Below are 22,920 nucleotides of genomic sequence, written 5' to 3' on the forward strand. Positions count from 1 at the left end.
TATGTCAGGAGATCCTCCAGGCCAGAGAGGGCATTGCAGAAAGATACCTGATACCTCGAGAGCCTGGAGTCAGACACTGCAGAGATGGTCAGGGATGGGGACAGGCCAGGTATGCTGAGTCAGCATCTCTGTGGGGCAGCAGCTCCTATGAATGTACAGCTGCTCATAGAAAAGAGCAGCAGGGCCCAGGGTGACTTGACCTTCTGTCATAGCCGCCCCCCTGAAGGAAGGAGATGCAAATTGCAGCCCTTCAGGAGGGAGTCAAGGCCAGTGATTATTACACATGTTACTTTACTGCAGCACTAGCCAATCTCCCTCTTCTCCTTCAAATCTCTCCTTACGGCACTCTGGTGTTAACCAATTTCTCTTATTTTCAGAGTGGGGATGATGAAGAGTACAGGAGAATATACACAACGAAAATTAAACCACGTCTGAAGTCGGAAGATGCAGCAGAAGCTGAACATACAGAAAGCCGAACCATTACCGTCACCAAAAAGGTCACAGCTTATACCGTAGATGTCACTGGACACGAAGGAGCAAGAGAGATTGACATCAGCAGCCCAGAATTTAAAGTTAAGATTCCAAGCCATCAAGTCACCCATATAACAACAACAGAAATTGAAAAAGAACCTGGGAAAACCGTGATCAAAATACCACAGGTGGATTTGTCTGGGAAAACAGACTTCAGTATGGGCATCAGAGGTAGACCTAGTGGCATCTCATATTCTGGACCAACAGTTGAATCATCCACCAAAAGGTTGGACTTTGGTGCCCCTGACGTGCACATGAGAGAGCCCAAGGTGGGCACTGAGATAAATGTCTCAGGACCTCAAGTCACAGGCATTCACCCGAGAACCCAGACAGACTTTAAGCCAGCAGAAATTCAAGTTCCAGGTGTGGACGTTGTCAAATCGGTTAATGTTTCTGGCACTAGAGTCACAAGCCCAGAGGGCAGCTTGCCCAGAATCGATGCAAATGGACAGAGGGGAAACCTGGATGCAAATATTCACATTACCGGCCCTAAACTAAATGGAAAAATGGGTGTTTCAGGCATAGAGGTTAAAACTGAAGTTCCAGGAGGCAAACAGCCGCAATTTGATATTTCAGGCTCCAAGATAAGAAGCGGTATGGAAGGTCCCAAAGTTGATGTATCATTTTCAAAAATCAAGGGTCCTTCAGTTGATATTTCTGGCCCTAAGATTCAAGGTGATATCAAAGCTCCAAGGGTGGACATTCCTCTTTCGAGCATTGAATCTGATATGCAGGACATTAAAGCTCCAGAAATTAACATTGAAAGCCCAGGAAAAATAAAAATGCCTGTAATGAAGATGCCTAAATTTGGCTTCTCACCTTCAGCTTCTGATACTGATGTTCGAGCACCACAGGCAGGTGTAGACATTTCTGTGCCAAAGATACAGGCTCCTCACCTGGATATCACAGCTCCATCTGTTCATATGGAAGGTCCAAAGGAAAAACTGAAATTTACAGTGCCTTCAGTGGAAGGTGCTAAAGTTGCAAAGCCACATGTGGATGTGGCTCTCAAAGGACCTCAGTTGAAGGGAGTGGTGGAAGTGTCCTCTCCAACACTAGAAGGTCCCAAAGTTGGTGTCAAGGGTCCCAAGATTGATCTTGTGGCTCCTGATGTTGATATTCAAAGTGGTGAAGGAAAAATAAAATTGCCCTCAATGAAATTTCCTAAATTTACTGCATCAGGTTTCAAAGGGGAAGGCCCTGGTGTGGGTGTGACGCTTCCTAAGGGGGAGATTGCTATTGCAGGCCCCAAGGTAGACACCAGCACACCAGATATAGACACTGGAGGAGAATGGAAAGTCCCCAAATTTAGGAAGCCTGAACTAATTAGTCAGACACCAAAAATCTCTATGTCAGATGTGGACCTGAGTCTGAAAGGCCCTAGCCTGAAGGGAGATGTGGGTATTTCAGGGCCAAGGATCGAAGGGGATCTGAAAGGATCCACTGTGGACATTAAAGGCCCCAAACTAGACATTGAAGCACCTGGCATTGACCTTGAGAGTCCTGAAGGTCAGTTGAAAGGGCCCAAGTTCTCAATGCCTTCTTGGAAAATGTCACCATCAAAAGTATCCATGCCAGATGTGGATGTGAATCTGAAAGGGCCTAAACTGAAGGGAGACATGGATGTTTCTGTCCCACAAATAGGAGGTGACTTGAAGGGACCTCAGATTGACATAAAAGGCCCCAAGCTAGATATAGATGCTCCTGACATTGACATCAAAGGGCCAGAAGGACACCTGAAAGGTCCCAAATTTAAGATGCCTGAAATGCACATCAAGACCCCTAAAATCTCCATGCCAGACATCGACTTGAATCTGAAGGGTCCTAGGCTGAAGGGAGATGTGGATGTTTCAGTGCCAAAGCTGGAAGGGGAGTTGAAAGCTCCTGGAATTGACATTAAAGGCCCCAAAGTGGACATTGATGCACCAGATGTGGATATTCACGGCCCAGATGGTAAACTGAAAATGCCTAAACTGAAAATGCCAAAATTCAGCATGCCTGGGCTGAAAGGGGAGGGACCAGATGTGGATGTAACACTTCCGAAGGGGGAGGTGGATATTTCCGGTCCGAAGGTACAAATTGGTGCTCCAGGTTTGGACGTTGAAGGACCCAAGGGAGAACTAAAAGGTCCCAAATTTAAGATGCCTGAAATGCACATCAAGACACCAAAAATCTCCATGCCAGATGTCGACATGAATCTAAAAGCCCCCAAGCTGAAGGGAGATGTTGGTATTTCAGGGCCAAAGATCGAAGGGGATCTCAAAGGACCCACTGTGGACATTAAAGGCCCCAAACTAGACATTGAAGCTCCTGGCATTGACCTTGAAAATCCTGAAGGTCAGTTGAAAGGGCCCAAGTTCTCAATGCCTTCTTGGAAAATGTCACCATCAAAAGTATCCATGCCAGATGTGGATGTGAATCTGAAAGGGCCTAAACTGAAGGGAGACATGGATGTTTCTGTCCCACAAATAGGAGGTGACTTGAAGGGACCTCAGATTGACATAAAAGGCCCCAAGCTAGATATAGATGCTCCTGACATTGACATCAAAGGGCCAGAAGGACACCTGAAAGGTCCCAAATTTAAGATGCCTGAAATGCACATCAAGACCCCTAAAATCTCCATGCCAGATATCGACTTAAATCTGAAGGGTCCTAAGCTGAAAGGAGATGTGGATGTGTCAGTGCCAAAGCTGGAAGGGGAGTTGAAAGCTCCTGGAATTGACATTAAAGGCCCCAAAGTGGATATTGATGCACCAGATGTGGATATTCACGGCCCAGATGGTAAACTGAAAATGTCTAAACTGAAAATGCCAAAATTCAGCGTGCCTGGGCTGAAAGGGGAGGGACCAGACGTGGATGTAACACTTCCAAAGGGGGAGGTGGATATTTCCGGTCCGAAGGTACAAATTGATGCTCCAGGTTTGGACGTTGAAGGACCCAAGGGAGAACTAAAAGGTCCCAAATTTAAGATGCCTGAAATGCACATCAAGACACCAAAAATCTCCATGCCAGAAATCGACTTGAATCTGAAGGGTCCTAAACTGAAGGGAGATGTGGATGTTTCTGTTCCAAATATACAAGGTGATTTGAAAGGTCCAGAATTTGATCTTAAAGGCCCCAAAGTTGATATTGACGCACCAGATGTGGATCTTCATGGCCCAGAAGGTAAATTCAAAATGCCTAAATTCAAAATGCCCAAGTTTGGAATGCCTGGGTTCAAAGGGGAGGGACCAGACGTGGATGTAAGCCTTCCGAAAGGGGAGATTGATCTCTCAGGTCCCAAAGTAGACATTGATGCTCCAGATTTGGATTTTGAAGGGCCAGAAGGAAAACTGAAAGGTCCCAAATTTAAGATGCCTGAAATGCACATCAAGGCACCCAAAATCTCCATGCCAGATGTTGATTTACACTTGAAAGGCCCTAAACTGAAGGGAGATGTGGATGTTGCTGTTCCGAAGATACAAGGTGATTTGAAAGGTCCTGAATTTGATCTTAAAGGCCCCAAAGTTGACCTTGATGCACCAGATGTGGATATTCACGGCCCAGAGGGTAAACTCAAAATGCCTAAACTGAAAATGCCTAAATTTGGTGTACCTGGGTTGAAAGGGGAGGGACCAGATGTCGATATAGCACTTCCAAAGGGAGAGGTGGATATTTCTGGTCCCAAGATAGACATAGATGCTCCAGGTTTGAACATTGAAGGGCCTGAAGGACAGCTGAAAGGTCCCAAATTTAAGATGCCTGAAATGCACATCAAGACACCAAAAATCTCCATGCCAGACATCGACTTGAATCTGAAAGGCCCTAAGCTGAAGGGAGATGTGGATGTTTCTGTTCCAAAGCTGGAAGGGGAATTGAAAGCTCCTGGAATTGACATTAAAGGCCCCAAAGTGGATATTGATGCACCAAATGTGGATATTCACGGCCCAGACGGTAAACTGAAAATGCCTAAACTGAAAATGCCTAAATTTGGTGTACCTGGGCTGAAAGGGGAGGGACCAGACATGGATATAACATTTCTAAAAGGCGATGTGGGTATTTCCGGTCCCAAAGTGGACACTGATATACCAAGTTTAGACATTGAAGGGCCAGAAGGTAAAGTGAAAGGTCCAAAGTTTAAACTGCCTGAGCTAAATATTCAGACACCCAAAGTCTCCATGCCAGATGTGGACCTAGGTTTGAAGGCACCTAAACTGAAAGGAGATGTGGATATCTCTGTTCCAAAGATGGAAGGTGATTTGAAAGGACCCAGCATTGACGTTAAGGGGCCCCAAATTGATATTGAAGGTCCCCAAATGGATATTGATGTGCCTGATATGGACTTGGAATGTCCAGAAGGCCAACTGAAAGGCCCCAAATTTAGGATGCCTAAAATGAATATCAAGGCCCCTAAAATCTCCATGCCAGATGTTGATCTGAATCTAAAGGCACCTAAACTGAAAGGAGAGATGGATGTTTCTGTTCCAAAGATGGGAGGTGATTTTAAGGGACCCAGCATTGACATTAAAAGTCCCAAAGTTGACACTGATGTTGACCTTGAATGTCCAGAAGCCAAATTGAAAATGCCAAAAATGAAATTTCCAAAGTTCGGCATGCCTGGGTTCAAAGGAGAGGGCCCTGACATGGATGTGAAACTCCCTAAGGGACAGGTGGATATTTGTGGTCCCAAAGTGGATATTGATGCTCCAGGTTTGGACATTGAGGGACCGGAAGGAAAAATAAAAGGTCCCAAATTTAAGATGCCTGAAATGCACATCAAGACCCCTAAAATCTCCATGCCAGACATTGACCTAAATTTGAAAGGTCCCAAACTAAAAGGAGACGTGGATGTTTCTATTCCAAAGCTAGAAGGTGATTTGAAAGGTCCTGATGTTGACATCAATGCCCCCTCAATAGATATTAATGCACCAGATATTGAGCTGCAGGGTTCAGGTGGAAAACTGAAAATGCCCAAAATGAAGATGCCTCAATTTAATGTGTCAGGCCCTAAACTTGAAGGACCTGATATAGATGTAAACGTGCCAAAGGGAGAGGTTGATATTTCAGCTCCCAAGGTAGATATAGAGGCTCCAGAGCTGGACATTGAAGGCCCAGAAGGCAAATGGAAAGGACCTAAATTTAAAATGCCTAAACTGAATATTAAAGCACCTAAAATCTCCATGCCGGATGTGGACCTGAATCTCAAGGCACCGAAAATGAAGGGGGAGATGGATGTTACTGTTCCAAAGATAGAAGGTGATTTGACAGGACCTGAAATTGATATTAAAGGGCCAAAATTAAACATTGAGGCACCTGATGTGGATCTTGAGTGTCCTGAAGGAAAACTGAAAGGGCCCAAATTCTCAATGCCTTCTTGGAAAATGTCACCATCAAAAATATCCATGCCAGATGTGGATTTAAATTTGAAAGGGCCCAAACTGAAGGGAGACTTGGATGTTTCTGTTCCAAAGCTAGAAGGTGACTTGAAGGGACCTGAGATTGACATGAAAGGCCCCAAACTGGACATTGATGCACCTGACATAGGCATTGACGGGCCAGAAGGAAAAATGAAAGGTCCCAAATTTAAAATGCCTGAAATGCACATCAAGGCCCCAAAAATCTCTGTTCCTGATGTAGACCTGAATTTAAAAGCCCCTAAAATAAAAGGGGAAGTTGATATCTCAGCTCCTAAACTTGAAGGAAATTTGAAAGGTCCTGATTTTGATTTCAAAGGCCCCAAGGTTGATATTGATGCACCAGATGTGGATATTCATGGCCCAGATAGTAAATTCAGAATGCCCAAATTCAAAATGCCCAAATTCAGCATGCCTGGGTTCAAAGGAGAGGGACCAGAGGTGGATGTGAAGCTTCCAAAAGGGGAGATGGATATTTCCGGTCCCAAGATAGACATTGATGCTCCAGAGTTGGATATTGAAGGTCCTGAAGGAAGGCTGAAAGGTCCTAAATTTAAGATGCCTGAAATGCACATTAAAGCGCCTAAAATCTCCATGCCAGACATTGATTTGAATGTGAAAGGCCCTAAATTGAAGGGGGATGTGGATGTTTCTGTTCCAAAGCTAGAAGGTGACTTGGAGGGGCCTGAATTTCATCTCCAAGGCCCCAAAGTTGACATTGATGCACCAGATGTGGATATTCACGGCCCAGAGGGTAAACTCAAAATGCCTAAATTCAAAATGCCCAAATTTGGCATACCTGGTTTCAAAGGGGAAGGCCCTGATGTGGATGTAAAACTTCCGAAGGGGGATGTGGATATTTCTGGGCCCAAGGTAGACCTAGATGCCCCAGATTTGAACATTGAAGGTCCAGAGGGAAAGCTGAAAGGTCCCAAATTTAAGATGCCTGAAATGCATGTCAAGACACCTAAAATCTCCATGCCAGATTTTGATTTGAATCTGAAAGGACCTAAAATGAGGGGGGATGTGGATGTTTCTGTACCAAAGATAGAAGGGGATTTTAAAGGGCCCGAGTTTGATATCAAAGGTCCCAAAGTTGACATTGATACTCCAGATCTTGATATTGAAGGTCCTGAAGGAAAATGGAAGAGCCCCAAATTTAAGATGCCTGAAATGCACATCAAGGCACCTAAAATCTCCATGCCTGACGTCGACTTTAATTTGAAAGGCCCTAAAGTGAAAGGGGATGTGGATGTTTCTGTACCAAAGCTAGAAGGGGATTTGAAAGGGCCTGAGGTTGATATCAGAGGCCCTAAACTGGATGTTGATGTTCCTGAGGTTGACCTGCAGGGACCAGAGGGAAGATGGAAAGGTCCCAAATTTAAGATGCCTGAGATGCACATCAAGGCACCTAAAATCTCCATGCCAGACATTGACTTGAACCTGAAAGGCCCTAAAGTGAAGGGAGATGTGGATGTTGCTGTTCCAAAGATTGAGGGTGATTTGAAAGGTCCTGAATTTGATCTTAAAGGCCCCAAAGTTGACATTGAGGCACCAGACATGGATCTTCATGGCCCAGAAGGTAAATTTAAAATGCCTAAATTCAAAATGCCCAAATTCAGCATGCCTGGGTTCAAAGGGGAAGGACCAGACGTGGATGTAAGCCTTCCGAAAGGGGAGATTGATCTCTCAGGTCCAAAAGTAGACATTGATGCTCCAGATTTGGATATTGAAGGACCAGAAGGAAAACTGAAAGGTCCCAAATTTAAGATGCCTGAGATGCACATCAAGGCACCTAAAATCTCCATGCCAGATGTTGATTTACACTTGAAAAGCCCTAAAGTGAAGGGAGATGTGGATGTTGCTGTTCCAAAGATTGAGGGTGATTTGAAAGGTCCTGAGTTTGATATAAAAGGCCCCAAAGTTGACATTGCTGCACCAGATGTGGATCTTCATGGCCCAGAAGGTAAATTTAAAATGCCTAAATTCAAAATGCCCAAATTCAGCATGCCTGGGTTCAAAGGAGAGGGACCAGAGGTGGATGTGAAGCTTCCAAAAGGGGAGCTGGATATTTCTGGTCCCAAGATAGACATTGATGCTCCGGAGTTGGATATTGAAGGTCCTGAAGGAAGGCTGAAAGGACCCAAATTTAAAATGCCTGAAATGCAAATCAAAGCACCAAAAATCTCCATGCCGGACATTGACTTAAACTTAAAAGGTCCCAAAATGAAAGGAGATGTTGATGTTTCTCTTCCAAAACTAGAAGGTGACTTGAAGGGTCCTGAATTTCATCTCCAAGGCCCCAAAGTTGACATTGATGCACCAGATGTGGATATTCATGGCCCAGAGGGTAAACTCAAAATGCCTAAATTCAAAATGCCCAAGTTTGGAATGCCTGGATTCAAAGGGGAGGGACCAGATGTGGATGTAAGCCTTCCGAAAGGGGAGATTGATCTCTCAGGTCCAAAAGTAGACATTGATGCTCCTGATTTGGAAATTGAAGGTCCAGATGGGAAATGGAAAGGTCCCAAATTTAAGATGCCTGAAATGCACATCAAGGCACCTAAAATTTCCATGCCAGATGTTGATTTACACTTGAAAAGCCCTAAAGTGAAGGGAGATGTGGATGTGTCAGTTCCAAAGATTGAGGGTGATTTGAAGGGGCCTGAGTTTGATATCAAAGGCCCCAAAGTTGATATTGATGCACCAGACATGGATCTTCATGGCCCAGAAGGTAAACTCAAAATGCCTAAATTCAAAATGCCCAAATTTGGCATGCCTGGGTTCAAAGGAGAGGGCCCTGATGTGGATATAAAACTTCCTAAGGGAGAGGTGGATATTTCTGGGCCCAAGGTAGACATAGATGCTCCAGATTTGAACATTGAAGGTCCAGAGGGAAAGCTGAAAGGTCCCAAATTTAAGATGCCTGAAATGCACGTCAAGGCACCTAAAATCTCCATGCCAGATTTTGATTTGAACCTGAAAGGACCTAAAGTGAAGGGGGATGTGGATGTTTCTGTTCCAAAACTAGAAGGGGATTTGAAAGGCCCTGAGGTTGATATCAAAGGCCCTAAATTGGATATAGATGCCCCTGATGTGGAGATTGAAGGTCCAGATGGGAAATGGAAAGGCCCCAAATTTAAGATGCCTGACATGCACTTTAAAGCACCTAAAATCTCCATGCCAGATTTTGATTTGAACCTGAAAGGACCTAAAGTGAAGGGTGATGTGGATGTTTCTGTACCAAAGCTAGAAGGGGATTTGAAAGGGCCTGAGGTTGATATCAAAGGTCCCAAAGTGGACATAGATGCCCCTGATGTGGAGATTGAAGGTCCAGATGGGAAATGGAAAGGCCCCAAATTTAAGATGCCTGACATGCACTTTAAAGCACCTAAAATCTCCATGCCAGACATTGACTTTAATTTGAAAGGCCCTAAAGTGAAGGGGGATGTGGATGTTTCTGTTCCAAAACTAGAAGGGGATTTGAAAGGCCCTGAGGTTGATATTAAAGGCCCTAAATTGGATATAGATGCCCCTGATGTGGAGATTGAAGGCCCTGATGGGAAATGGAAAGGTCCTAAATTTAAAATGCCTGAAATGCACATCCAGGCACCTAAAATCTCCATGCCAGATTTTGATTTGAACCTGAAAGGACCTAAAGTGAAGGGGGATGTGGATGTTTCTGTACCAAAGCTAGAAGGGGATTTGAAAGGGCCCGAGTTTGATATCAAAGGTCCCAAAGTGGACATTGATGCTCCAGATCTTGATATTGAAGGTCCTGAAGGAAAATGGAAAGGCCCCAAATTTAAGATGCCTGACATGCATTTTAAAGCACCTAAAATCTCCATGCCAGACATTGATTTGAATTTGAAAGGCCCTAAAGTGAAGGGAGATGTGGATGTTGCTGTTCCAGAGATTGAGGGTGATTTGAAAGGTCCAGAATTTGATCTTAAAGGCCCCAAAGTTGACATTGACGCACCAGATGTGGATCTTCATGGCCCAGAAGGTAAATTCAAAATGCCTAAGTTCAAAATGCCCAAGTTTGGAATGCCTGGGTTCAAAGGGGAGGGACCAGACGTGGATGTAAGCCTTCCGAAAGGGGAGATCGATATCTCGGGTCCAAAAGTAGATATTGATGCTCCTGATTTGGAAATTGAGGGGCCAGAAGGAAAATGGAAAGGTCCTAAATTTAAGAAGCCTGAAATGCATTTTAACGTTCCTAAAATATCCATGCCAGATATCGATTTAAATTTGAAAGGTCCTAAACTGAAGGGAGATGTGGATGTTTCTCTTCCCAAAGTAGGGGGTGATTTGAAAGGTCCCAAAGTTGAAGTCAAAGGACCAGATATTGATCTTGAGGCTCCAAAACTTGATATAGAAGGAAAGACAAAAAAATCGAGATTTAAACTTCCTAAATTCAGTTTTTCTGGCCCTAAAGTTCAAACCCCTGATGTGGATGTGAAACTTAAGAAATCTGATACTGATATTTCTGGACCAAAGGTGGATGTGAGTGCTCCAGATGTGGACATTCAGGGGAAAGCAAAAGGATCTAAATTTAAAATGCCTTTCCTAAGCATTTCATCACCTAAAGTGTCAATGCCAGATGTGGAGTTAAATCTGAAAGGGCCTAAACTGAAAGGAGACCTAGATGTTTCTGGCCCAAAGCTAGAAGGGGATTTAAAAGGGCCTGAAGGTGACATCAAAAGCCCCCAAATAGACATCAGTGCACCAGACATTGATATTCATGGCCCAGAGGGTAAACTCAAAATGCCAAAATTGAAAATGCCTAAATTTGGAACGCCTGGGTTCAAAGGAGAGGGACGAGATATGGATGTAAAACTTCCAAAAGGGGAGGTGGATGTTTCAGGCCCCAAGATAGACATTGATGCTCCAGATTTGGAAATTGAAGCTCCTGATGGAAAACTGAAAGGCCCTAAATTTAAGATGCCTGAAATGCATTTCAATGTTCCTAAAATCTCCATGCCAGACATTGATTTGAATTTGAAAGGCCCTAAATTGAAGGGAGATGTGGATGTTTCTGTACCAAAACTAGAAGGGGATTTGAAAGGCCCTGAAGTTGATACCAAAGGCCCTAAAGTGGATATAGATGTCCCTGATGTGGAGATTGAAGGCCCAGACGGCAAGTGGAAAGGTCCCAAATTTAAGATGCCTGATATGCATTTTAAAGCACCTAAAATCTCCATGCCAGATTTTGATTTGAATCTGAAAGGACCTAAAGTGAAGGGGGATGTAGATGTTTCTGTACCAAAGCTAGAAGGGGATTTGAAAGGGCCTGAGTTTGATATCAAAGGTCCCAAAGTGGACATTGATGCTCCAGATCTTGATATTGAAGGTCCTGAAGGAAAATGGAAAGCCCCCAAATTTAAGATGCCTGAAATGAATATCAAGGCACCGAAAGTCTCAATGCCTGACATTGATTTTAACCTCAAAGGCCCTAAACTTAAAGGAGACATAGATGTTTCTGGCCCTAAGATGGAAGGAGATTTGAAGGGCCCTGAAATTGATATCAGAAGTCCCAAAGTGGAGATTGGTGCACCAGACGTGGATATTCAAGGCCCAGAGGGTAAACTCAAAATGCCTAAATTCAAAATGCCCAAATTCGGAATGCCTGGGTTCAAAGGAGAGGGACCAGATGTGGATGTAAGTCTTCCAAAGGGGGAAATCGATATTTCAGGACCTAAATTAGACATTGATGCTCCTGATGTGGAGATTGAAGGACCAGAAGGAAAATGGAAAGGTCCAAAATTTAAGATGCCTGAAATGAATATCAAGGCCCCTAAAATCTCCATGCCAGACATTGATTTGAATTTGAAAGGCCCTAAATTGAAGGGGGATGTGGATGTTTGTGTTCCAAAATTAGAAGGTGATTTGAAAGGTCCTGAAGTCGATATCAAAGGCCCTAAACTGGACATAGATGCCCCCGATGTGGAGATTGAAGGCCCAGAGGGAAAATGGAAAGGTCCCAAATTTAAAATGCCCGACATGCATTTTAAAGCACCTAAAATCTCCATGCCAGACTTTGATTTGAACCTGAGAGGCCCTAAAGTGAAGGGGGATGTGGATGTTTCCGTACCAGATTTTGAAGGTGATATGAAAGGCCCAGAAGTTGATATTAAAGGCCCCAAATTGGACATAGATGCTCCAGATTTTGACATTGAGGGTCCAGAGGGAAAGCTGAAAGGTCCTAAATTTAAGATGCCTGAGATGCATTTCAATGTTCCTAAAATCTCCATGCCAGACATTGATTTGAATTTGAAAGGTCCTAAATTGAAGGGGGATGTGGATGTTTCTGCCCCAAAATTAGAAGGGGATTTGAAAGGCCCAGAAATCGATATCAAAGGCCCTAAACTGGACATAGACACCCCTGATGTGGAGATTGAAGGTCCAGATGGGAAATGGAAAGGCCCCAAATTCAAGATGCCTGACATGCATTTTAAAGCACCTAAAATCTCCATGCCAGACTTTGATTTGAATTTGAAGGGTCCTAAAATCAAGGGAGATGTGGATGTTTCTGGCCCTAAACTGGAAGGGGATTTGAAAGGTCCTGAGTTTGATATCAAAGGCCCCAAAGTTGACACTGATGCACCAGATGTGGATATTCACGGCCCAGAGGGTAAACTCAAAATGCCCAAATTCAAAATGCCCAAGTTTGGAATGCCTGGGTTCAAAGGGGAGGGACTAGACATGGATGTAAGCCTTCCAAAAGGGGAGATTGATCTCTCAGGTCCAAAAGTAGGCATTGATGCTCCTGATTTGGATATTGAAGGTCCAGAGGGAAAGCTGAAAGGTCCCAAATTTAAGATGCCTGAAATGCATTTCAATGTTCCTAAAATCTCCATGCCAGACATTGATTTGAATTTGAAAGGCCCTAAACTGAAGGGGGATGTGGATGTTTCTGTACCAAAATTAGAAGGGGATTTGAAAGGCCCAGAAGTTGATATCAAAGGCCCCAAACTGGACATAGACGCCCCTGATGTGGAGATTGAAGGTCCAGATGGGAAATGGAAAGGCCCCAAATTTAAGATGCCTGACATGCATTTTAAAGCACCTAAAATCTCCATGCCAGACTTTGATCTGAATTTAAAAGGGCCCAAATTGAAGGGAGATGTGGATGTTTCTATGCCAAATATTGAAGGTGATTTGAGAGGCCCTGAAGTCGATATTAAAGCTCCCAAATTGGACATAGATGCTCCTGATATGGAGATTGAGGGCCCAGAAGGAAAATGGAAAGGTCCCAAATTTAAGATGCCCGACATGCATATTAAGGCACCTAAAATGTCAATGCCTGATGTGGATTTCAATCTTAAGGGCCCTAAGCTTAAAGGAGATCTAGATATTTCTGGACCTAAGTTGGAAGGGGATTTGAAAGGTCCTGAATTTGATATCAAAGGTCCCAAAGTGGACATTGATGCACCAGACATCGATATTCATGGCCCAGAAGGAAAACTGAAAATGCCCAAAATGAAATTTCCTAAATTCAGCATGCCTGGGTTCAAAGGGGAAGGGTCGGATGTGAATGTAAATCTTCCAGAAGGAGGGGTTGATATTTCGGGTCCTAAGATAGACATTGATGCCCCCAATTTGGATATTGAAGGGCCTGAAGGGAAATGGAAAGGTCCAAAATTTAAGATGCCTGAAATGAATATCAAGGCACCTAAAATCTCCATGCCAGACATTGATTTAAACTTAAAAGGCCCTAAAATTAAAGGAGACATGGATGTTTCTGTCCCTAAGATAGAAGGTGATTTAAAAGGTCCAGAGATAGACATTAAATCCCCAAAAATGTCTGTTGATGTTCCTGATCTTGACATTGATGGTCCAGAAGGAAAACTGAAAGGTCCTAAATTTAAGATGCCAGAAATGCATATTAAAGCACCCAAAATCTCCATGCCAGATTTTGACTTGAATTTAAAGGGGCCTAAACTGAAGGGAGACATGGATGTTTCTGTTCCAAAATTAGAAGGGAATTTGAAAGGTCCTGAAATTGACATTAAAGGCCCCAAATTGGACATAGATGCACCTGATATCAACATTGAAGGGCCAGAAGGAAAACTGAAAAGTCCCAAATTTAAGATGCCTGAAATGCACATCAAGGCCCCTAAAATCTCCATGCCAGATGTAGACCTGAATCTAAAGACACCTAAACTGAAAGGAGACATAGATCTTTCTGGTCCAAAAATAGAGGGTGATTTGAAAGGTCCTGAATTTGATATCAAAGCTCCCAAAGTGGACATTGATGCACCAGACATCGATATTCATGGCCCTGAAGGAAAACTGAAATTACCCAAAATGAAGCTGCCTAAATTCAGTACACCTGGGTTCAAAGGGGAAGGCCCAGATGTGGATGTAAGTCTTCCAAAGGGAGAGGTTGATATTTCAGGTCCTAAGATAGATATTGGTGCTCCTGATTTGAACATTGAAGGTCCAGAAGGAAAACTGAAAGGGCCAAAATTTAAGATGCCTGAGATGCATTTTAAGACACCCAAAATCTCAATGCCAGACATTGACTTAAATTTGAAAGGTCATAAAATGAAGGGGGACTTTGATGTTTCTGCTCCCAAGATTGAGGGTAATCTTAAAGGTCCTGAAGTTGATATCAAAGGCCCAGAATTTGGGGTTAGAAGTCCTGAGCTTGATGTTGAGTGTCCAGATGTTACCACTGAGGGCCTTGAGGGAAATGTTAAACTTCCCAAATTTAAGAAACCAAAATTTGGGTTTGGAATTAAAAGTCCTAAGGCAGAAATCAAATCTCCCGAAGTGGATATTGCTGTCCCGGAAGGTGAACTGAATGTGGAGTCTCCTGATATTGGCATTTCTGGCAAAGGAAAAAAAAGCAAATTTAAAATGCCTAAACTTCATATGAGTGGCCCTAAAATTAAAGGAAAGAAGGGTGGATTTGATATGAGTCTACCCAGTGGTGAGATTGATGCAAATTTGAAATCTCCTGATTTAGATCTCAATGTAACTGGCCCAGAGGCAACAATAAAAGGAGATATTAATGTCAAATCCCCAAAAGGAAAGAAACCAATGTTTGGGAAAATCTCTTTTCCAGATGTTGAGTTTGATATTAAATCACCTAAGTTCAAAGCTGATGCTTCTGTGACAGTTCCTAAAATGGAAGGAGAATTTAAAGCACCCGATTTGGAGGTTTCCACACCAGGTATCAAAGGTGATATGAAGTCATCAGGTCTTGACATTACAGCCCCCAGTATCAGCGCAAATCTTCCTGATGTTAACATTGGAGGTCCTGATATCAATCTTAAGAAACCTAAGGTCAAACTTCCAAGTGGAAATATTGATATAGCTGGTCCAAAAATGGAAGGTGATCTGAGAATCCCAGGTACTGACACAAACATTAATGCCCCTGACATCAAACTTAAAGGACCTACTGTGAATCTGCCTTCAGTGGACATTTCTGCTCCTTCATTCTCTGCATCTGATCTTGATATTAACTTGAAAGGACCAAAAGTAAAAGGTGATGTCAGTCTTCCCACAGCAGACCTGGAAGGTCCAGAAGGAAAACTAAAATTCCCCAAGTTCTCACTGCCCAAGATAGGGAAACCAGGTCTGAATTTAGAAGGAGCTGATATGCAGCTCCCCTCAGCAAGCGTGGATGTATCAGCTCCAAGAATTGAAGGAGGTGTGAGTGTTCCTGCAACTGAAGGAGTAGATGCAAAACTGAAGGGACCTAAGGTGACTATGCCATCAGTAAACCTTTCAATGCCCCAAGTCTCTGGACCTGATTTTGATGTAAACTTGAAAGGACCAAAACTAAAAGGAGACCTGGATGTTTCTAGTGACCTTAAAGGTCCAAAGGTGGACATACATGCACCAGATGTTGATATGAAAGGCTTTGGAGGAAAGTTTAAAATGCCCAAGTTTAAATCTCCAACTTTGGAGGGACCTCAAGCAGATCTGAACATGAAAGGGGACATTGGATTTTCTGCCCCACAAATTGAGGGGGGCATGAAAGCACCAGGTATGGATGTACATCCTAGTGCCCCAGACCTTGATATCAAAGGGCCTACAGTGAAAATGCCATCGGTAGGTATTTCTGCCCCAGATTTTGATGTAAATTTGAAAGGACCAAAGTTAAAAGGAGATTTTGATCTTTCTGGTGGCATTAAATCCCCAAAAGTGGCTGTAGATGCGCCAGATGTTAACTTGGAAGGTCCAGGAGGTGCAATTAAACTTCCTTCACTGAAGCTCCCCCAATTTGGCATTTCTAGTCCTCATGTTGAGGGGTCTAACATGGGTGTGAGTATTGAAGGACCACAAATTAAAGGAGACCTTACTGGCTCAGGGATTGATGGAGAATTGAAAGGGCCTACATTTAAAATGCAACCACTTCAAGTTTCAGCTCCAAAAATCTCTGCACCTGACATTGACTTAAACTTAAAAGGACCAAACCTAAAGGGTGATATTAATAGTGCTGGTGATGTTAAAGGCCCAAAAGTTGGAGTGGAAGTACCAGATATCAGCATCAAAAGTGGAAATCTTCAAATGCCTTCAGTTAAACTGCCCAAATGTGACATTTCAGGGTCCCAAGGCATGAAGATTTCTGGGGTGGGTATTGCAGCTGATGCTCCTGATGTCAGTTTAACAGGTCCTGCCTTCAGTGTATCAACACCAAAAGTTTCTGGGTCAGATTTTGATGTAAATTTGAAAGAACCTAAAATCAAAGGAGGTTTCGGCATTTCTGGAGACATGAAAGCTCCTGATGTAAATGTTGGGGCACCACACTTGGGCATTCAGCATTCAGGTGGTGAATTCAAAGGGCCACAGCTTTCATCTTCTGGTTTTGATGTAGAAATGAATGTGCCAGATGTTGCAGGGGGTCTTCATGTTTCTGGACCAAAGATAGAGGGTGGTCTGAAAGGTCCCAAGGTAGGAATCAAAGGTCCTGGCATAGATATGAATTTTCCACAAAGTAACTTAGAAAGTGCATCAGGAAAAGTGACATTCCCCAGGATGAAATTGCCTAAATTTGTGTCTTCAGGGCATGAGGTAACAGGAAGAGAAGTAGGGGTTGATGTTAACTTCCCTCAGCCAGATGCCAGTCTCCAGGCTGGTGCAGTGGAGGCTGAGTTTGAAGAGCCAGATGTCAAACTTAAGAAATCTAAAATTAAGATGCCAAAGTTTAATTTTTCAAAACCTAAAGGCAAAGGCACCAGTGTTGGCTCACCAGAAGCCTCAGTGTCCATTTCAGGATCTAAAGGAGATTTAAAAAGTTCCAAGGCAAGTTTAGGTTCTATGGAGGGTGAACTGGGGGGAGGGGAAGCTGCTGCCACTTCACCTAAAGGGAAGTTTTCGTTATTTAAAAGCAAAAAGCCACGTCATCGGTCATCTTCCTTTAGCGATGAACATTCCTCCCAGTCAACCCCCACTGGCACCTTGGAGTTTGAGTGCAGCTCAGGAGCAGAGAAAGAAAAGCAGGCCAAGATGAAATTTGGAACGTTTGGAGGGATAGGGTCAAAAACTAAAGGTTCTTATGAGGTAACTGGAAGTGACGATGAAGCAGGAAAGATGCCAGGGAGTGGGGTCTCATTAACGTCCAAGAAATCCCGCCTGTCTTCCTCTTCGAGTAATGACAGCGGGACAAAGGGAGGGTTCCGAGTGCCAGCAGTAGAACTGACCGTTGCCAAAAAGAAAGAGTAAAGCGTCCGTGTATATATGTCTGTGTATGTATATATATATATCTTCTGTGTGTTTGTATATAAATTTCATAGCTTGAAATATTTTCAACCTCAGCAATAAAATGAATGGTGCCTAGTGAAATGTTAGATGTCATGTTGCCTACTCAAAAAAGAGGAGAGTTTAAAAGCAAGTGACCCTGGAGCTGTACCACAGTTCATCTGATGTATTTGAAAGTTTCTTTGTGTTCATGATCTTTGGTTTGCGCGTTAAATGCTGAGAGCTTAAGTTTACTAGCAAGCTATTTTGATATCCTTTTCATTTTACTGGATATTCTCAGTGTTGGTTTATGGAAATAATGTTTCCATTTTAATTACCTTTTGGCTTTTATTTGCAGGGCTTACATTTCTATAATGAGAATGGATATATTGAAAACACTGTAAAATATATAGATACAACTGAAATATGTCACTTTCCCTTGTAATGTGGGGTTTAAAATGACACGGAGTGTTTATCACAGAAAGCTGTGGTTTATATTAGCTTTGATAGTTGTGGTGGTAAGAAAAGTACCCCCAGTTTAATTTAAGACTAGAGAATCCAGGTTGCTTATGATAAATGTCATGAAGAAAAACAGAATTTACCAATAAACGACTAACCTGTTTTGGGTTGGATTCGACTGACACCATCTTAGTTGTCTCCGTATATTTGTTTCATTATTTGTATTATAAGAGAGGACTTTTCTTAGTTATGGTGCAAAAATCTGTGACTGCCACTTTTCTGATATTTGTTATAGTTTCTGTTAACAAATGTATCTTGATTTAAAAAAAAATCTTTCAGCACTTTAATGGCAAATGAATTGAGAATGTAAGAAGATTGATCTTGTAAAATGCAAATAAACTGTTTATTAACCTTGCTCATCTGTTGCTTTGCTGTTGTAGGGGGTGGAGGTTAAAATGCTCCAGCTGTGCCTCTCCCCTGTCCCCCAGGACAGATGCAAAAGCTTCCCAATGCCCCGCTCTCTGTTCCAGTCCCCTGAATGCAGCTGGAACTGAGCCTACCTGGACTCCTTTCCCTCCTCTGCCTCACCTCCTTTGGACACAGGTGCTCTAGCTGATGCACCTGGCTCCCTTGCTTTTGCCCCCTTTTGCTCCTATAGTCCCTTTACCCCTCTGCCAGACACAGCCACTATAGCTGTCCCATCCTGCAGACAGAAGTGGAACAGGGTCTGATGCCATTCTCCCTTCCCTTCTGGTCCCCAGCCTCCTGGTCACAACTGGAATCACTCCTCCTACATAGGGAGGAGAGGATAACAACACCCAGTGATTGCTCCCAGCCCAGGATGGGCAAATCCTCCAGCAAATCCACATCAGACACTGGAAGGGTCAGGTGGCGGGAGACCCAAAGCAACTTCTCTGGACAGGGAGTACAAGGGGAGGGTGAAACTCCCAGTGACTCCCTCCCCTATCTGATGAGGGGAGAGCATGGGCTTAAGCCCCTAATGAAGGCACAGGGAAGGAACTACAGATGGGTGTATTTTGGGTGGTGGGGTGCACATTTCTAATTTATGAAGTTCATCTCCCCTAATTACATCCTGGAGAGACCCCCCCCCCCTCAATTCTTGACAGGACAGAACATCGGCCTCCCAATTTAAACCTGAAGAGACCAACCAGCACTCCCTGTTCCAACTTCAATGCACTTCAATCATGTCCTACAATCCCCCAGACATCCCAACCCTGGGCTCACCAACCACACAGATTTACCAGTGCCCCTGAATCCTGACCCACTGTTACTTACTCACCCAGCCCTGGACTCAGCTGCTTGCAACATATAGCGACCTCTGCTGATGCCCCTGTACTAGCCCAGCCCTGGGCTCCCCCCCACAACTCTGCCAATACCCCACTATCTCAACCCACAGCCCCCCCGCTCCTCTAGCCCTGAGCTCCTCACCACCCCCAAACACCTCTGCCGATGCCCCTCAATCCTGACCCTCAGCCTCTCTGCTAGCCCAGCTCTAGGCTCTCCATGGACATATGCAAATTTGGATAGGGCTTTAGAGAAAAGGAGCCCTCTTCATCTATTGGTGAACTAGAGAGAGAGAGAGTGAGCAGAGACCTCATTTGCATGGGTGATTCCTACCTGGCCAATGTGATAATTTTTGGCCATTTTGGATTAAAATGAATGCAAATCTTGGCTGTAGGGGTGATGAAATGTTATTTGCCTAATTGCATGACTAAAGGGGAGAAGAATTGTAGTGAATATGCCCTAAATAAGGGGTTGCCGTTTCCTATACCTCAGTCTCCAATCACTGGGTAGTAAACTGCAAGCCAAATGAAAAAAAAAAAATCTGGGTTTTGTTAGGGTGTTACAGGAGTTGCTTGAGTCTTTCTCTGCTGAGGCTGGATAGTGCACTCCACAGCGAGTCTTCTCCTACCTCGCAGCTACCGGACCTGGAATCACTGAGAGCTGGGTTATATAATAGAGCCTCAGAACTCAACCTTTATATTGTGGCTGAAGACAGTAGTAGCTGTGAGAGATGCTGTCCTGGGAACAGTACTAACTTCTGACTGCAAACCATGAGTGGAGGCCAGCAGGAGGAAAAGGAGGGAAGTGGTGTGCTAAAGGAATATTTGTTCATAGGACTGTCAGATCTGCAGGTGGGGAAACTGAGGCAAATGACATTGCCCAATGTACTGTGGAAGTGGGGATTTTGCTTAGTATTCATTCGCCATGCAGTTGATTTATTGTTTCCCATATGAATGCTGTCCCTTTTCTCTTATAAGTTTTCTTTGTTTCACATACAGTTACTTGTGAGAGAAAATTTGCCTGTTAAGGGCCCTAAGGAGGGGGATTTAGTTTTCCCCAGGCTTCTTGGTGGGAGCTTGAGCCAGTGTGTTTGTTAATTTCAAGCAGAATCACTAGATATTTCAACCAGGTCCTTGCTGCTACTGACAAGACCTGGCAGAAGGGGTCCCTTAGTGATTGGTCTCTATGGAGCGACCACAGTGAAGGGAGTATGTATGAATGTTTTCTATCGTTTAATTAAAACTAGAGCTTTCATTTGGGCCTAATTCTGTTAAATAGATTGAATAATTATATAGTTAACTTTCCTTCTGCCACCAAAGCTCTCATCAAAGCCCTGGGGAGTCTGAAGTGCAAAAGTATCATGGGCCTGAATGCCCCGTGACTTCAAAGGTAGTTTTATGCTGAGAGGCTCTCACAGGCAAAAATGCAAAATTGCTGTCAAGTAGAATTATTTGTCTGGTTTTGTGTTTCTAGACAGAACTGTAAAAGGGTGACTATTTACAGGACCAAATTGATTTGATTTATTTTTAAATTGCTACTTTGGCCTTTTTACAGAAATAGCAGCAAACTGCTCTTCTACTAACTCTTGTGAAAGGTTCTAGATTTGCTTGATCAGGTTAGTTCAGTTCAGTGGTGACTGTGCGGTTTTGTCCTGGTGTAACTCCACTGTCCAATTTAATGAATTTGTCCAGTTGATTCTTTCCTGGAGTGTACATTGTCCCAGACTCTTAAACAAGAAGTCAAATACTGAAATGCAGCCTGGAAATAATGTCTAGATACCCTTGAACAGAGTTGCTTGAAATACCTGCTGGCTTGGAACCTTGGAGCTTGCAGTCGCTTGATGATACCAACTGAAGTGATGAACAGTGTGGAAGGGGAGAGCTCAGGAAATGTGCCTGTCTGCTCAAACATCAGTGCCACTATCTTATTACTTCCAAAGTACCTGTAGATTTATGATCCCAGCTGTGGGCTCTGCACCATTGTGCACAGAAGCCCTGTTCGCTGCCTGCCTAGATGGTTATTCTCTGGCTGCATTAACCGTGTTCCAGTGGGGTGTGGAGCTCTGTGGGGCAGTGACCGCAGTTCCCCCAGACAGGGCAGAGCCCAGGCGGCGGTGCTGGCCCAAGAAAGAGAAACACTCCTGCATGGTGGAGAAAGAAGCCAGGATGTTCTGAGCCCTTGGCTGGAGGCTGGACAGTGCAGGAAATGATGCTGCATGGCAGCAGAGGGAGACTGGACTCTGGGTGAGAGATAGTGTGGGGGGAAATAAACAGTGAATGGGGGCCTCTTGTCCTATGCAAGGATCTCTTCTGTTGACCCTAGGGAGAGGTACCTTCCCCTGTCCCATAGATGGATTCCCACCCACCCCAGTCCCACCATCCCTGTGCACTTGCAGGTGACCCTGCTCAGAATCCTAGCTGACAGTATCCCATCTTCTAGAACTGGAAGGGACCTTGAAAGGTCATCGAGTCCAGCCCCCTGCCTTCACTAGCAGGACCAAGTACTGATTTTTCCCCAGATCCCTAAATGGCCCCTCAAGGATTGAACTCAGAACCCTGGGTTAAGCAGGCCAATGCTAGATGAGCCTGAAGCAGTAGTGCAAGTAGGGCGGTACTCTCCAATACGCAGTACCGGCAAGAGATTGTTAGTGGGTATGGGGTACCGGAAAGACTTGGGGCTAGCCCCACTCATCACTCCTGGGTTAGCAGGATTTTTATTTTTCCCCATACACATAATTTACAGCTTCCTGCAATTCAGCACCTATTCCTGAAAGACAGATACTGGTGTTTTAGTTCGGAAGTCTCAGTTTAAACAGAATAGGTCAATCTGAAAAGATTGGTTCAAGTGGGGAATTAAGGACAAAAATCAAGTCTGAATGTGTGTATTGGAGATTTGTGCCTGGTGGGGTATCTGGTTTCAGCTCTTTTTTATTTAAAGAATATCAGCGACGTTGTAACGTCTGAAGCCTTTTTTTTGCAGCCATAGTAGGAAAGCAGCAGCCATGAGCCAAGAAGCAGAAAGTCACATCCTCACATTCCATCTAAATTATATCAAAACAATGTAATATTGGGCTGTTAAGGTTCCCTTCCCAATAGTATTCACCATCACTAGATAAGCAAGGACTCTCTTAAGATGTTTAAAGAAAACTTTGATGTCATACTGTCTGGCAAGGAATCACTTAATGGTTGTGGGGTGTGAAATCAATTTTATTGTTTTACCTTTATGGTCCCTAACTTCTCTATTGTTTATTTGTATGGTTCCTTTTTGGTTCTTTGATTAATTATGCAACAGACGGAAACTGTTTTACAAGATTTAAATCAATTAAGGTGGGGGTCTGATTAAAGAATTGTTTCATAATGGGCTAAGATTGGTGAAAAATACAGTTGAGAGTACTTTAGTTTAAAATGATTGGTTAAGATACAGCTAAGCAGGACTCGCCTTGTTAAGCCAGAAACACTAGCCTGCTGCAACACAGACCCAGGTCTGGTCCACCCCACCAAAGCTGCAGACTTTAACTAAAAACTGCTCAGCAGGTTTC

General features: G+C 43.7%; 1 protein-coding gene across 2 annotated transcripts in view; it reads left to right on the plus strand.

Moving 5' to 3' along the window:
* The window catches only part of AHNAK (AHNAK nucleoprotein), a 36,190-nt gene extending 17,698 nt beyond the window's left edge, over positions 1-18,492 (plus strand). The window contains exons 5-6 of one of the 2 annotated variants that reach the window (XM_034776151.1): positions 378-12,185; positions 12,408-18,492. In XM_034776151.1, coding sequence (XP_034632042.1) covers positions 378-12,185; positions 12,408-17,603 — 17,004 coding nt within the window. In that variant the 3' untranslated portion in view covers positions 17,604-18,492. Of the gene's footprint in view, positions 1-377 lie in introns of both variants that reach the window. The other variant, XM_034776150.1, reaches the window with a different exon arrangement.
* The last annotated feature ends 4,428 nt before the right edge of the window (positions 18,493-22,920 follow it).

Source organism: Trachemys scripta, chromosome 7, assembly GCF_013100865.1.
Source record: "Trachemys scripta elegans isolate TJP31775 chromosome 7, CAS_Tse_1.0, whole genome shotgun sequence".
Taxonomy (NCBI): Eukaryota; Metazoa; Chordata; order Testudines; family Emydidae; genus Trachemys; species Trachemys scripta.